The 15,051-nt window shown below is 39.3% G+C and overlaps 1 protein-coding gene across 1 annotated transcript in view; it reads right to left on the bottom strand.

The window, feature by feature from the left end:
• Positions 1–14,439, bottom strand: part of LOC134202889 (M-phase inducer phosphatase-like) — a 648,085-nt gene extending 633,646 nt beyond the window's left edge. The window contains exon 1 of the mRNA XM_062677874.1: positions 13,842–14,439. Within this exon, the coding sequence (XP_062533858.1) occupies positions 13,842–14,166 (325 nt within the window). The 5' untranslated portion in view covers positions 14,167–14,439. The remainder of the gene's footprint in view (positions 1–13,841) is intronic.
• Between the last annotated feature and the right edge of the window lie 612 nt (positions 14,440–15,051).

Below are 15,051 nucleotides of genomic sequence, written 5' to 3'. Positions count from 1 at the left end.
TTAAAGATCTTATGGTAATTTTTTTGTTCAGTCAAGCAAATGACACCAAACTAGTCAGTAAAAACTTAAAAGTGATTTTGTTTATTGGAATATAACGAACAACATGGGTAGCCGCTTTCTCAACTGTTGTAGGCCGTTTGATGGAAAAAAGTGTTCAAAAGAGTTACGAAATCTCACCGAAAGCACCATAGATAAACTGAAAGCGACTGGTTATGCTCCAATGTCCACATTGAATACAAATTTACGCATTTGCACGTCCTGTCGTCTAAACGAACATCGAACGCTTTAAAGAGGGCATAGCTGGGATAAAAGTGACCTGATTAAATGGAGTAAGATGGACTACGTTTATTACCCGGAAAAAAATACCGTGAAATAAACGAAGCTGTACGAAGAAACCTCTTCAAATTAGGACCTGATGATGTGGAAAATACAGACTACGATGAGGTAATTATAAATATGAAGGAAAGGTTCTTTAATGCAGCCACGACAAGGAAAGAAAAATTATTGGTTTTGTCGATGCTGCCAAGTTCGTGGTCCATTCAGGATGCCATTGATGAGTTCAAAATCAATAGAAATACAGTAAAAGAGGCAAAACAATTGAAGAATAACTGTCTTTCAACCAAAAATACTAGGTCTAGTACTGCATTAACAGATGAGACAAAAGAAATAGTAGTTCAATATTTTGAAGATGATGAAGTAAGTCGAGCTATGCCTGGTCAAAAAATTATGTATCAGTCAAAAAAGATGGAAAGCGTCAAGCAATTCAAAACGATTAATGATGACGACTTTGAAAGAAGCGTACACACGTTTCAAGGAAATTCACGATAATATTAAAGTAGGTTTTTCCTCATTTGCAAGTCTTCGGCAAAGGCACCCGGATAAAAATTTACAGGAACTTGTATGACATAACCCATTGAAATACAATAGATTGTGTGGCAAACAATACAAACTATTGTATGCTTATTGTAAAATGTTCACGGTTGTAAAAGATCTTTATTGTACGTACATTAAAATAACAATATATTGAAATGTTTCCGATATATTCTATTATATTTTTATTGTTCGCTTATGTTTAGTATTTCTCATCCAAAAACTAAACAAATTTTAAAAGTATTCGGTTTGGATGATCTGGAAATTCGTCTAATGTTATTGAATTAATATAATTTTGGAATATTTCATGGATTTATTATATTGATGAAATAACAATTGAAAACAATAAAATTACAATAGCTTTGTCTGTTAAATAAATAAAAATGTTATACCGATTCTCAAGTATATATTTCCATATTGAAGGTCTTGTTGCAGGTCTAGAAATGTTATGCAATACAAATTTGATTTTAAAAAATGAAAGGAACAAAACTTTTGCCTATCATTTTACTCGGAGAATGGCTGGATTCATTTGAGCGTGTACAGTTTTGTTTATAATTAGTGAAGAGATGAAAATAATGAAACTGTAGAAAGTGTATTTTTCATTACAGTTTCTGCTGCTGGACAAGCGGTAGATCACTATGGCTGCTGTACCGTGGTAAGTATCTGAAGTGTTGAAGCGCGTTAGAGCATTATTACTGGGCGCGAGTATTTTGATCACCCTCACTGTACTGTCGTTTTAGATTAGTCACTCTTTTCGTATCGGTCACTATTTTCGATATTTTCGGTTATCATTTTGGTGGCTGCATTCCGTATCGACGTTCGACGTTTGATAGTTCATCAAATAGTAGCGTTGTTATTTGGTCAATTTGGTCACCTGTCAGCTGCGCTACTGTTTTAGCAGCGCGTTTAGTAGCGACCGATAAAGTGCCAAGTAATGATACTGCGCTGACAAACGGTTTATCCAGTTTTTCGCGAGCGGTAATGGCCGCCAGCTTGCCTGCGGGTTAGTCTCTGATTTGAAGTCTGTGGAGGTCAACTGCACCCACCGCTCAAGCATTTTGATCAATGAGGTATATAAGAAGGCTCAAATTCACATAATCAGCACCTTCTTATTTGCCACATTGGTCAGAATGCTCGGAGCGGTAGGTGCAGTTGACCTCCACAGACGTCAAATCAGAGACTAACCCGCAGGCAAGCTGGCGGCCATTACCGCTCGCGGAAAACTGGATACTCACCACCGGTAATCGTAATCTTATTGTTCTACAAAAGTTCAATGTACATAATAAACGCAGTGGTTCATCCCGAACAAAAAATAAATGAAAATTTTATCATCATAATACCTCATGACATGCCTGGTAACATGTATCCTTGTTCCTTTACAGAAATGAAGCTTATGATAAATAAAATACTGCTGCTTGCTGGTCACTGATTCAGTGGCTACCATTGGCCAATCTCACCAACGGGATATAATAAGAACTAATGCAGGTATTTTTTTCTTTTCTTCTCGACGTATTTTTTCTAATAAAACTGACATTCTTTTATAATTTACATTTTTCACAGGTTTATATCTATATGTATTGTCTATTCGGAACAAAGTTAGTACGCTTTTTAAACCGATGTTGGATTTTTCTCCAGATACAGGCAACCCACTTAATTTTGGAAGTATTGCGCTGGATTCGTCTAAAGATATGCTAAACTACCGAAGGAAAATAAAATAATTTGTAAAACAATTAATTGTATTGTATTTTTATTGTAATATTGGAGTAGAATGTATTCTAAATCCTGTTGTATTTCTATTGTAAAACAATAGAAACAGTAATTGAAAACATTTAAAACACAATGTTTTCTATTGTTTTGTCGCTCGAAATCATCCCATTGAAGAACCGTAAAATCAATTGTTTTGCTCCGAATTTTGTATGGAAAATTTTCGATTTTTTATTGTAAAGATACATAACAACCCCTTTTTAATTGTAAAAGTCCCATTTACCATTCATTTTATCGTGGAAAACCATTATTTCTCATGCGATTTTATTGTCAAAATTCCATTATATTCAATGGTAAATATTATGTTTTAAATGGTGTTGTAACAATAGAATTCATGATATTTTAATGATATTTTTTATCCGGGCAATGCAAGCTTCTTTCCAATTCAGGAACACATAATGTGTGTGTGTGCACAACCCATGAGAATATTAATCTTATTTTACATAGTTTGAAAAGAATCAATTTAACAAAGGATATTAAAATGTTAACTGGTAGTCTTTTGTGTGAAAATACAACATCAAATTGCTATCTACGATCTTGCTCGGATTGTCCAGGTTCTTCATCATTGGAAAATACTTTATTCGCTGAGTTTGAAGAAAAATATATTGATCAGTTATCATTTGAGCAATGGCTGACCAGACCACGGATAGGTGTGACCTAGAAACTATTGTAAAACCTGTAGATGAGTTTGTGTCATATTTTTATATCATAAAAACAACTTGTTTAACTCACGCAAGGCCCTTAACAATAAAATCAGCATCAAACTGCGATTCTTGAAAAAAAATACACGGAAATTTTTTTTGTTTACTATGTGTGAAAATTGTGTAATGTTTGAAATGTCATAACTTTTTTGTTTATTAGTTTACCATCACCAAATTTTTATGGTAGATAGCTAATATAATGGACCGTTTTCCCTAAAAAAATTACGTTCGTAAAAAGATAGGGTTTTGAGATATTTGAGTTTTTGTGACAAAAATGATATTTTCCAAAGCAAAAAAAAATTTTTTTTACGGTGTACATTTTTTTAAGAATCACCATTTAGTTGTCTAACTTTGCTGAAAAAATCATAACAATCGAACATTCCGTTTTTGCTGTGCAGCTCTTTGAATATTTTTGAACCATTTTCACATACACCCTTTTGAAAAGTTAGTCGTGACTCAATAAAAAGATTTGATATCAAAAAATGACGATTTAGATGAAATTGAAAAACTGTGCAAAGTTTCAACTCAAAAGAAAATCATGAATTAAAAATTTTGTTAAATTTTGATGCAGTTGCTTGGAATCGCTCTCCTGGAAAAATCCAAGAAATGGACGAAAAATACCCGCATAATAAAAAACAACATGTTATATGGTCGGAATCATTATTACGATGTAAGATATAGCTTCACTGTTTACGTTGCGGTTATCGAATACTTTTCGATCGATTCAACCATAACTACTCGACATTATCACTAAATGTCAATATATCATGCTTTACTTAAAATGTTCTTTATTTCCTGCATTATATGTCAACCTTTTCACATACTGTCGACAGTGTCGAGCGAATATTTTGCACGAGAAAAAGGCCGATTCTTATGGTGATATAACTTAACAACCCATTCAACATATTCTCATTAAATTTTGTCGAATAACTGTACCACAAACTGTTGAAACTCTATATGAGATTGTTCGTTTACAGTTGTCAACCTTAATGGTAAGAGCTGCAACAGTGAAGGATACTGTCTTCGACCGCAAAGGAAAATATCCATATACTGTTCGTAATTATGCGGGTACGTACGAAGTACAAGTACAAAATAACATAACTTCATTCTGCAATTAAATGTCATCATTCAGACGAAATATTATGAAGTCTCTTAAGGAAACGAATATGAGGTTTACTCATAGAGTTCAAGCGACATATGCCAGTGTTGCTCTTCGTTTTCGGTCGATTAGAACCTTCAGGTTCAATGAAACAGTGAGTTACAGTTGATAGTTTTAATGAATCATGTAGACCACGATGTTCGATGATTGTTCCAAATAAATAAATAAATAAATAAATAAAACAGTGAGTTACACACTTAAAATTCGAAATTTTAGGTTACCGAGAATATAAAAGCCGGGATTACGGCAAAAATTTCTACGAATCTCAGTGAAATTTTTACCGAGATTTTGATAATCTTTACCGAGTCATCGGTAATCATTACCGAGATCTCGATGAAAAGTCAACTATGTAAAATTATACCGTAATTTCGGTAAAAGAATTGCCGAGTTTCGGTAAAAAAAATTACCAAGATCTCGGCTGTTGGAATCTAGGAGAAAAATTTGCTGAAGTCGGCAAACTAATTTAAATGTGGAACTCAACGAGAAAATTCAAAACAAAATCAGGTGACATGTGAATAGTTATGAAAGTTCAGGTTGACCAAACAGTTAACGAATCCTAACCGCGTAAAAATCAAGCTTGGTCTCATGCATTAACCCTGCTTGAATTTCAGTCAACGTTCCGCACTAAGGCATGTTCGATCCCTGCAAAACACCGGCTCACATAAAATTATGCTCTGCTTCGTAAGAAATAAACGGGAACGAGCTACCGCTGCGCACCCTGCATCTGGTAACACGAAGCTTAGTTTTGCACGCAAGATATCACGCAAGCGTTCTGGTTATAAACCGTTTGTCAACCGTTTCTCTTTTCAGGCCTATCACATCTCATTATTATAAATTCAGTAGAAAATCGAATTATAGCCGCTATCGAAATTGGATTTTTCTCACAATCCATACGTTAAACCTAATTTCGGAAGTAGTGCGCTGTATAGCACAAAACAAAATGAAAACAGCGCACCACTTCCGAAGTTAGGTTTAACGTCCCTCAGAGAACAACTTCTCCTAGTCAGATACGTGATTTATAGATAGAGACCCGCGAAGAGTGAAGCCGAAAGCATCAACCGAATCGTCAAACGCGGTACCAAACGAGCATTACCAATCGGTACTAAATCATTTTCTCTAAAAGCGAGATTAGTATTGTAATCTACATTATAAAAATTATGAGTTTGTAAAAGTTAAGTAAAGCAAGCTGTTTTCAAAGTTTTCGTAGCAAGTTGGCCGTGAAGCCAGACTTACTTTTATTATCTCCGAGTGTCACTTTTTATAGTTTATAATAACATCGTCTCTGATCCTAATGTTCATGGTGCTTTTCTAGTACATTATTATAGATAGTAGGAAGAGAATGTATGCAATAATTAATGCTTGACTAATTTAAGACCAACTTTTCCAAAGAACCCATATTTTTAAAGCCTGGCACTTATTTTAGAAATCTAAAACAAAAAATGTATACTGGTCTGATGTTGGTCCAAATTTAGGCGACCAAGCTATCGAGTTATAATAAACGTTGCGGACGGTTATACAGGTGCTGTCCAAATGGTGATTCTCTCTATTTCTGCCATCATTTTATTTCAAAATAGCCACATTGGAAATTTCAAAATGTTAGGCAGCTCCTAAACACGGTTAAGCATGAGTGGTTATAAGTAGGCGAGCTTTCGGTCCTAGGCCTTTTGCTCCAACTATGAATAAATTAGCCCCCCTAGAATTGTTTGCCACTTTGCATAAGTATTGCAGATAGATGATTTCCTTAGCCGTGGGGTAAGATGCGCGACTACAATGCAAGACCATGCTGAGGGTGACTGGGTTCGATTCCCGGTGCCGGTCTAGGCAATTTTCGGTTTGGAAATTGTCTCGACTTTCCTTTAGCATTAGCATTAGCATTGAGCATTTCGCACAAATTCGTAGGTGGTACAAGCCAAGACTATTGTATGAGAGTAGCAACACTTTCATCCGTTACCACAGATATTGATTTGGGACTAATCGCTATCTCTTAGATGGAAGCAATGCACTCTCCAATAGTCGAGATCTGTCCTGGCCACGTCCTTGCGAATGCTGAGGAAGGGAAAGGATGGTTAGTTGGACACCTACTTAAGAAAGATGCAGAGAACTCTACGACCTCTCATAGGTGCCACGGGAGGTTTTTGGATTGTTAGTGTTGAAGGTTTAACAGTAGGAATCGTTCTGGTAGAACGTGAAACACAGAAAGAACTAAGATAGAAATACAAAGTAGGAAAGGGACGAGCCTGGAATTGAACCCACGACTTCCTGCTTATAAGGCAGAAGCGGTAGCCACTAGACCACCGAGCTCGTCTGGAAATTTTCTCGACTTCCCTGGGCATAAAAGTATCATCGTGTTAGCCTCATGTTATACAAATGCAGAAATAATAACTTGGCTTAGAAACCTTGCAGCTAATAAATGTGGAAGTGCTTAATGGACACTGAGCTGCGAGGCGGCAATGCCCCAGTAGTCCCAGTGTAATGCCAATGAAGAAGAAGAAGAAGAAGAAGATTTCTCATTGAAACTATTTAATATATACAAAGTATTTTACGCTCGTTTGATACTTAAGGTCACTCCTCAAGGAATGCAAGTTTTAAAGTGCTCGTGTTTTCGGGGGCACACCACTCGATACGGAGGCGGCGCACAACTGTCAAAAAATAAAAATTACAGTTGTGCGTTGCATCCGTATCGAGTGGTGTGCCCCCGAAAACGCGAGCATTTTGAAACTTGGATTCCGTGAGGAGTGACCTTAACGCCAGGATGTTGGAGTAGGAACAATAAATGCATGCTGATTTAATATACATAATAGGAATAACAAACTAAAAGGAAAAAAACACAACTTCTGAGATTTTGAGATGAAGAATAAAATTCAAGTTAAATACCTAACTGCTTATAGCAGGGCTGCCCAACGTACGGCCCGCGGGCCGGATGCGGCCCTTGGCTCCATTTTTTGTGGCCCGCGGCGTGTAAGAAAAACTACTTCATAATCGGTCCGAAAGCTTTTCTATCTGGCACAAGAAGCTCCTTTTTGTCATTTGTTAATAAATAAAGCCTGTCCACGTTAAATTTCGGACACTTATGTAATATCCAATTGATTTGTCGTCATTTCACCACTTTGGGCGTGTTTAAAACATGCTAAAAGCAGCACATAAAGCTGAAAGATTCAGCTGTCATGTAAATTGATCGTCTCAGTGATTTGTGAAAATTTTGAAAAATCGCTTTATAAGATGGTTGTCCGAAATCTAACGTGGACAGGCTTTACTGTCGGTTATTACTGATTAAAAATAAAATCTGGGCAAGCATGGAGTCGAATAATACAGCACGGGCCAGTTTCGCTGTTAATGAGATTTCTGCAATACGGAGATTTTGAGATTCTGGCAAATCGCAGGGGAATTGGCAGCTTTGATCTCAATGAAGAAAACGACTACCGGTATAGACCTGGGGAAAGCTGTTAAGACCTGTATGGAAAAGCTTGAACTCTTCTTTGAAAACTCAAGGCCTAACAACCGAAGGAGATATGGCAATGAGGGGAAAGAATACTGGCGTTGTGACACCTACGCGAGGAAACTCAACCACCACTAATTCCAAATGTTGACGGAAATGGAAGTAGAGTACAGGGGTTTGTTATGTTAGTTCGGTGGCTAACCCATGGTACTTTGCTTAAGAGCGAAAGATGGCAATATAGCGCTCAAGCTGTGCCATCCAGCAGCTCACTGCACAAAAGTAATCACCAAAAAGAAGAAAAAGAGCGAAAGAAAATTACACTATTTTTATAAGAGAAAACAATATCAATGCACAAGCTGCATGATCATAAATGAGCGAGTAGCTTGGCCTTTATATTACATGGCACCAAACATCTCAATGACTTGAACATTAAGCTGCATTGACAACTGCATTGCTTTGTTATTTTTGGGAATCCTACGACAGTTCTAGATTTTGTATTATGGATCTCGAGGTAAAATAGAATACTGCGGCTTCCTGCTGTTTGCTTCTCAGGTAATCGCAACGGTCACTAAACACGACAGAGTCAATGGAAATTTCACCCACCGTATGCACTTGCCAAACGTTACACTTCGTCACCGTCTTGTCAACCTGTTGCCGGAAATTAAGCTTGCTGTTGAGGGTCAAGCCAAGATAGTCAGCCTCATTGGCCTATTCCGCAGTCGTGCCATTGAGGATGATTTTACAATCCCCAGACGGAACATGTTTAGGGGATTTAGAGTGGGGGAAATGATGACCTGACCTGATAAAATGATCTTCCAGCTGGAGAGGTACTCTGTCAGGACATCCGGGCCTCGCTGAAGTTGTGCCACCAGCAGCCCTCTGATTATTCTACCTTTGTAGACGAAAGAGGTGTCATACTTACGGATGGGGATGATTTTGGCTGACTTCCAGGACGATGAAAAGTAGCTGAGCCGGAGTACTCATGTTTTTGAGCTCAAGACTCAGAATGTTATCGAAGCCTGGGGTCTTCATGTTTTTCGACGATTTGATATAGGCCCCAACAAACAATTTAAGCTGAACAAGTTAGTTTTTTTTAGCTGGAGAAGCTTATTTGCCACGGAAGTCTCGTTTCGACCGTCACCCAGTGCGGTTGGTTTTCGCGCTCTACTTTTGTGCATAATAGAACCAGTGCAGTGACCGCGGTCGAAACAAATGTGTAGTGCAATAAAGTTATATATAAAAGTGCTACAGATGTGCATGCAAGGGCTGATACAAGGGCAATACCAGGCGGGTGCTAAGCTGTCAAATTTTTGTTGCCACCAATCGAGCGAATGCCGACGGCACTAACACCAAGCCGTAGTCTATGAAAAATAAACACTGCAGTGAGTGAGAATGTTCTGAAACGCACAAAGTTTGGATAATGCAAGAAACAACTGTTTCTGCTCAGCACAGAGTTTCTTCTACCAACATAATTATTTATCTGCATATTTCGCGTAAGGAATAAAGTGAAAACACTACATATTTACGGATTTGGTGTATTTTTGTTCGTTGCGATCTTTAATTTAATATGTGCTTTCGACACCACTCTCTCTTGTAAAAACGGTAAACAATACAAATTTTTACAAATACCACCACAATTTATAATAGTATATGAGCATTTTGACATTGGAGTATAAAAAGAGGGTACTGTCATACTTGCCAAACTCCAGATGAAATGAATCCGTTGTCCCCCTCTGGGCAATACCCTTGCTAATACTGTGATCAAGCCAATTTGAATGCTCAAACATGTTCAGCTACAGAATAATTGAGGAAAAGAGGTATGGCTTTGATAAACTGTGAATATTTTAAAATACGCCCGCACACACATTCACATATATTCACATATACATATACACAAAACAGTGGCGTAGCCAGAAATTTGGTCAGGGGGGGGGGGTTCTGAACATTTTTTCAATTCGAGAATGTTCGACAAAAAAAATTTCTTCTGAAAATGTTGTCTCTGGGAGGCGGTTTTATGTACAAATCCACCCTCGTGGCTACGTCTTCTTCTTCTTCTTCTTCTTATTGGCATTACATCCCCACACTGGGACAGAGCCGCCTCGCAGCTTAGTGTTCATTAAGCTCTTCCACAGTTATTAACTGCGAGGCACAGAGAAACAGACGTCTCACTTAGAACAAAATGCAATCAAAATCATCGTCACGGAAACATTATCGCCCAATTCTAAATTTGATGTGTGGACAAGTGACACCCAGATGGCGGTAGTGCGTAAACGTCAAACAAAAGTAAAATCGAAGGAAGCGCCGTCAGTGGCCGGTTGACCACCTACAAACAAGTGAATCCGCCGTTAAAAAGATGAACGATGGAACATGTGTAGAGTGAGACGTCTGTTTCTCTGTGTGCGAGGTTTCTAAGCCAAGTTACCATTTCTGCATTCGTATATCATGAGGCTAACACGATGATACTTTTATGCCCAGGGAAGTCGAGACAATTTCCAATCCGAAAATTGCCTAGACCGGTGGCTACGTCACTGACACAAAAACATACATACATACACTGATGGACATAGGAATTCGTCATGTTTTCGTAGTAACCTATATGAAAACATGACGAATGCTTTTGTCTATCAGTGTATACTTATAAACACACATACAAATATACCTACATACATACTCATATACACACATGCTCATATACACACATGGACCAATAATTTAACTGAGCGTTATTTCAGAATCATTGATCTTATAGGGCTGGGATGCTGATTGGAGTTATCCGGAATCATTTCTCAACGTTAGAATCGGGACAAGAAGGAAGAACCCCAAACCACAGAGTACAGACGTTCACCTTCATTCGCGTGGTTGTGTAAAAAGTTTGTACTGGTCATTTTAAGTATGTCGTTATGCCTTCGTTGCGCGGTGCTAGTGTGCTGATAAATATGGTTAAAATTTGCCGTGTTTTGCTTTTTAGCGCTAGTGTTTATTCCCAATTGCTCCTAGGCTCGCTCCTAGGTGGCAGCACTACGTTGTTGTTGCGGCCAGAGATTGGGCCCTACGTTGTGTGGAGATGGTTGGATCGACGACGACGAATAAACGACATTTTTTTACCTTTAAATTTGAATTTAATTTATTGCCACCGAGAGGCAGCGTGCCTACTCGGTGGGGAACGATAAACAATATATAAAAAGTACGGACAAGATTTGCCTTTTATAGGCAATAGAACAATTAAAACAGCACAGACAATTAACAATTAAATTCGGGCGCGCGCTCGTTTGGCGCGCAAACCATGGATGCAGCATTTGCGCGCGTAGCTGTCTATCGAAGCAGGGATGATGTGATGAATGGCTACAAAGCAATATTGTTTCCTATCTGCGCGCGCTGCAGCTCGATGACGCCGTTCGTTGGTGCGAGCGCAAACATCCCGGCACACCAAAACGAATTTGAAAAAATCGTTTTTATCTCGTCATTCTCGTCAGCATTGGTTCATCTGCTGGCTTTCACACTTGTTGCACGGTCCGTTTGATCGATGATTGAATTGGGTACTTCCTTCTGGTGCTAATTTATGGATTCTGCGATGATAATTTTGCATTTGGAATGGTTGATGGTTTGGAATAGCTGGTTGGCGGGAGGGTCCTGTTATCGCAGTTGACAACTTGACCTGGCTTCACCAAGTTTCAGGTCGGAGTTCCCAGATACCAGCGGAGCGGCTGATGGTCGAATCAGGAATGAAGCTGCCTGCTTCGGATGTCCACAATACCGGTGGACGGATTACCGCATCGATTCGACCAGTAGGATAATGGTTGAAAGGCGATCGGACTGGATTGTACTGTTCTAAAGCGTGCGCGTTACTGTGAGCTGATGCACTGGACCGGACGCTTGAATTCACTCGTTCGCAGGATGGACACGACGATTCGAAGGGATGAAACTGGTACACTTTTTGGACACTTAACATTTCAGTTCGGACAGGATGGGTGGATTCGCTATTGCTTTCATCTGCCGTCACTCTGTTCGAAAGGGATCACGATCGTTTGCCTGCCTCTTTTGCTTCATACTTTTCGCTGCCGTCCGATTTAGAATGGTGCCTGCTTTCTCGTAGGTACAATGGGTTGGATTCGATTAATTATCTCACTGTGGTGACGATGTGGATGGATGATGATTGTTGGTTTGGATGCTGGACTTTGGGGGGTCCTGTTGCATATACTAACAACATGACCTGGCTTCACCCAGTTTCAGGTCGGATTCCCAGGTGCCAGCGGAACGGATGATGGTCGAATCAACAGTGAAGCGGGTGCTTCGGAAACACATTACTGTTGGACGGGATACCGGATGATTCGACCAGCAGGAGAATGGATGTGTTATCGAATTGAACACGCCGGTTCGGATGGCTTTCTATCGGTGATACGCCACTGAGCTTGATGGTTCGGGGCCGCTTCTTACGGCTAATCCTGGTCACGGCACCATGTTGTGGCCAGAGATTGGACCCTACGTTGTGTGGAGATGATTGGATCGACGCGTCAACGACGAATAAACGACACTTTTTAGCTTTTTTAAATTTAAATATAATTTATTACCACCGAGAGGCAGCGTGCCTACTCGGTGGGGAACGATAAACACTATGCTAAAAGTACGGACAAGATTTGCCTTGTATAGGCAATAGGACAATTAAAACAGCACAGACAATTAACAATTAAATTCGGGCGCGCGCTCGTTTGGCGCGCAAACCATGAATGCAGCATTTGCGCGCGTAACTGATGCTGTCTATCGAAGCAGCGATGATGCGATGAATGGCTACAAAGCAATATTGTTTCCTATCTGCGCGCGCTGCAGCTCGATGACGCCGTTCGTTGGTGCGAGCGCAAACAGTTGTTTATGTAGTGTATGCCAACGCCATCGCTTAGTGAGATTGAGTTTTTATGACGGGCAGCCTGCGTTGGCGGCGCTGAGGTGCGATTCAAATCTTTACACACGTTTTAAGCGAAATTTTGTTCGAGCATCCATGTCTGTTCTCTGTGATATAACTGCGCCCCATTCTAATAAACAATCAATCGCTCTTAGTGAGCGATTGTTCAATTGAATTTAAGAATAAGAGCCGGCGTTATTGTTTATTTAACGTAGGTAAGGAAAGAAGCGGGATTGAAATTGAAAATAAGTAGATATACACGACCGTTACACCATATTGACAATCTAGTCTAGTCAAGTCTACACATACACAGCCAGTTCGTGAAAAAAATTTTCAGTTTGGTTGAAAAGCTCATTTGGTCGAAGTCGAAAGGAACGGCCGAAAATGTCGTTTGGCCGAGCAGATTATTTGGCCTAAGTGGTCATTGGCAGAAAGGGCCATTTGACCGAACATGTCGTGCAGGGGTCCTTTACCTTGAGAAGAATGAAGATGGAAAAAGAAAGAAGGAAAAAGGAAGAAAGAAGAAAGAAGAAGGAAGAAAAGAAGAATGAAAAAGAAAGACTTCTTCTCAATTTTCTCTTTTTACCCCGTGCGTATAATGGACCCTCTGAACAAAAACCAAAAGTCTACGCTGGAATGAACGATTTCCTGCAAATTTCCATTGGATAAAGTTGCTTCACATATCATGTTAGTTGTTCCATGCAATTGTTTTGGCTTGGGATACTAAAATTAAGTTATATTAACTAATTTGTAAGAGTAAATACGTTAGAGGGTCCATTACTAGCACACAAGGGGGGGTCCATAATAGGCAACAGGAACATCTGGTGCTACAGAATGGCAATATGTCATGAGTCTGACTCTAGGGAAGCGATTGAAGTAAATTTCTGTCCTTAAGGGGTCCGTTACTAGCACTCACTCCCTAATAATAATTAATAAGGTGATTTAATAAGGGTTCACCGTTACCAGAATCTTCTAGTGTAGTGAGCGCCCTAGCCACACAAGATACCGACTTACCTCGCACCAAGGACCGTTCGCGTCCACCACCGATCGCACGTTTGCTTTTGGGCGTGCCCAAACTAGTTTCCTCGAGGTTGTGAGCAATCTCCGACATAGGAGACAGACCCAGCCCCGTCGAACATCGCTGCAGGCGAAAAAACGGCACACTCACTACCGCGGCGGCATCGACACTCGCGACCGCCGGCGATCCGACATCGCCGGGTTCCGAATCGACGGACTCCAACGAGCTTAAACTTTCCGCCGAACGACTGGTCAGGATGGTCGCGCCCGTTTCCGAGGGTTCCTGACGTGCGCGGGAGGATTCCGATACCGAAGTGGACATTGTTATTGCTTTCTAGCTACACGAAGGTGTCGCGTCGTATTTCGAGGTTAGTTTAGAAAAATCGATTTTATTTTTGTGTAAAACGAACTGCCGTAATACCGATCATTAAAACCCCATAACACTTGTTTTCACGATCACTTTTTCTGCTTCAAAACTGGTAGCAAAATAAAAATGCAATGTGGCACACACGAAAATCACCGAATTGGAAAATAATAGAAAATCACTTCCACAAAAGCAACCGTTTGCTTCAGATGCTCAACGCTCAAGGATTACTCGATTTCTGCAGGAACTTCAGAGCGGACTATGGGAAAAGGAAATTATAATTGACCAAAATTGAATTTTGAAACATTTTTTGATGCTAATATTAGACTAGACACGCGAATTAGACAAATCGTTTCTCTTGTTTAACTAATAATTAAGGAAAAGATAGATAAGCATCTTCAACTTTTGGCAAGTCATATTCAACTTTCTTTTTGTTCATATGAGTTGAATCAAAAGTTATTTTATGCACCTTACTGTTCATTACCATGCTTGTGTGTGACTTATGTGAGCTTATGGGCTATATATGAGCTAATTTTATTTCAACTTTGTTCCTACCAGAATTAAATTCGAACGAAACATAAAAATGATAGTTTAATGGTTTAATGATTTTCGAATATTAACTCAAGAACAAGATTCCAATTGCCTATCAAATGGAACCTTGTTCTTGAGTTATTCAAAAATTCGAACAGTTTTTGATAGTTGTCTTATTGCAAAGTAAAAGCAATTTTTTATTTTTTAAATGTAAATTCTAGTTATGTTCGGGATTTGGAGCAGAGTCCTGTTTATATGATAATTTATTGAAAAATATTATTTTAGTATCGTAGTTTTGATCTTTTTCAATCC

The sequence above is a fragment of the Armigeres subalbatus genome, chromosome 1 (assembly GCF_024139115.2).
Source record: "Armigeres subalbatus isolate Guangzhou_Male chromosome 1, GZ_Asu_2, whole genome shotgun sequence".
Classification (NCBI taxonomy): Eukaryota; Metazoa; Arthropoda; class Insecta; order Diptera; family Culicidae; genus Armigeres; species Armigeres subalbatus.
This window is presented reverse-complemented; position numbering and strand designations above follow the sequence as displayed.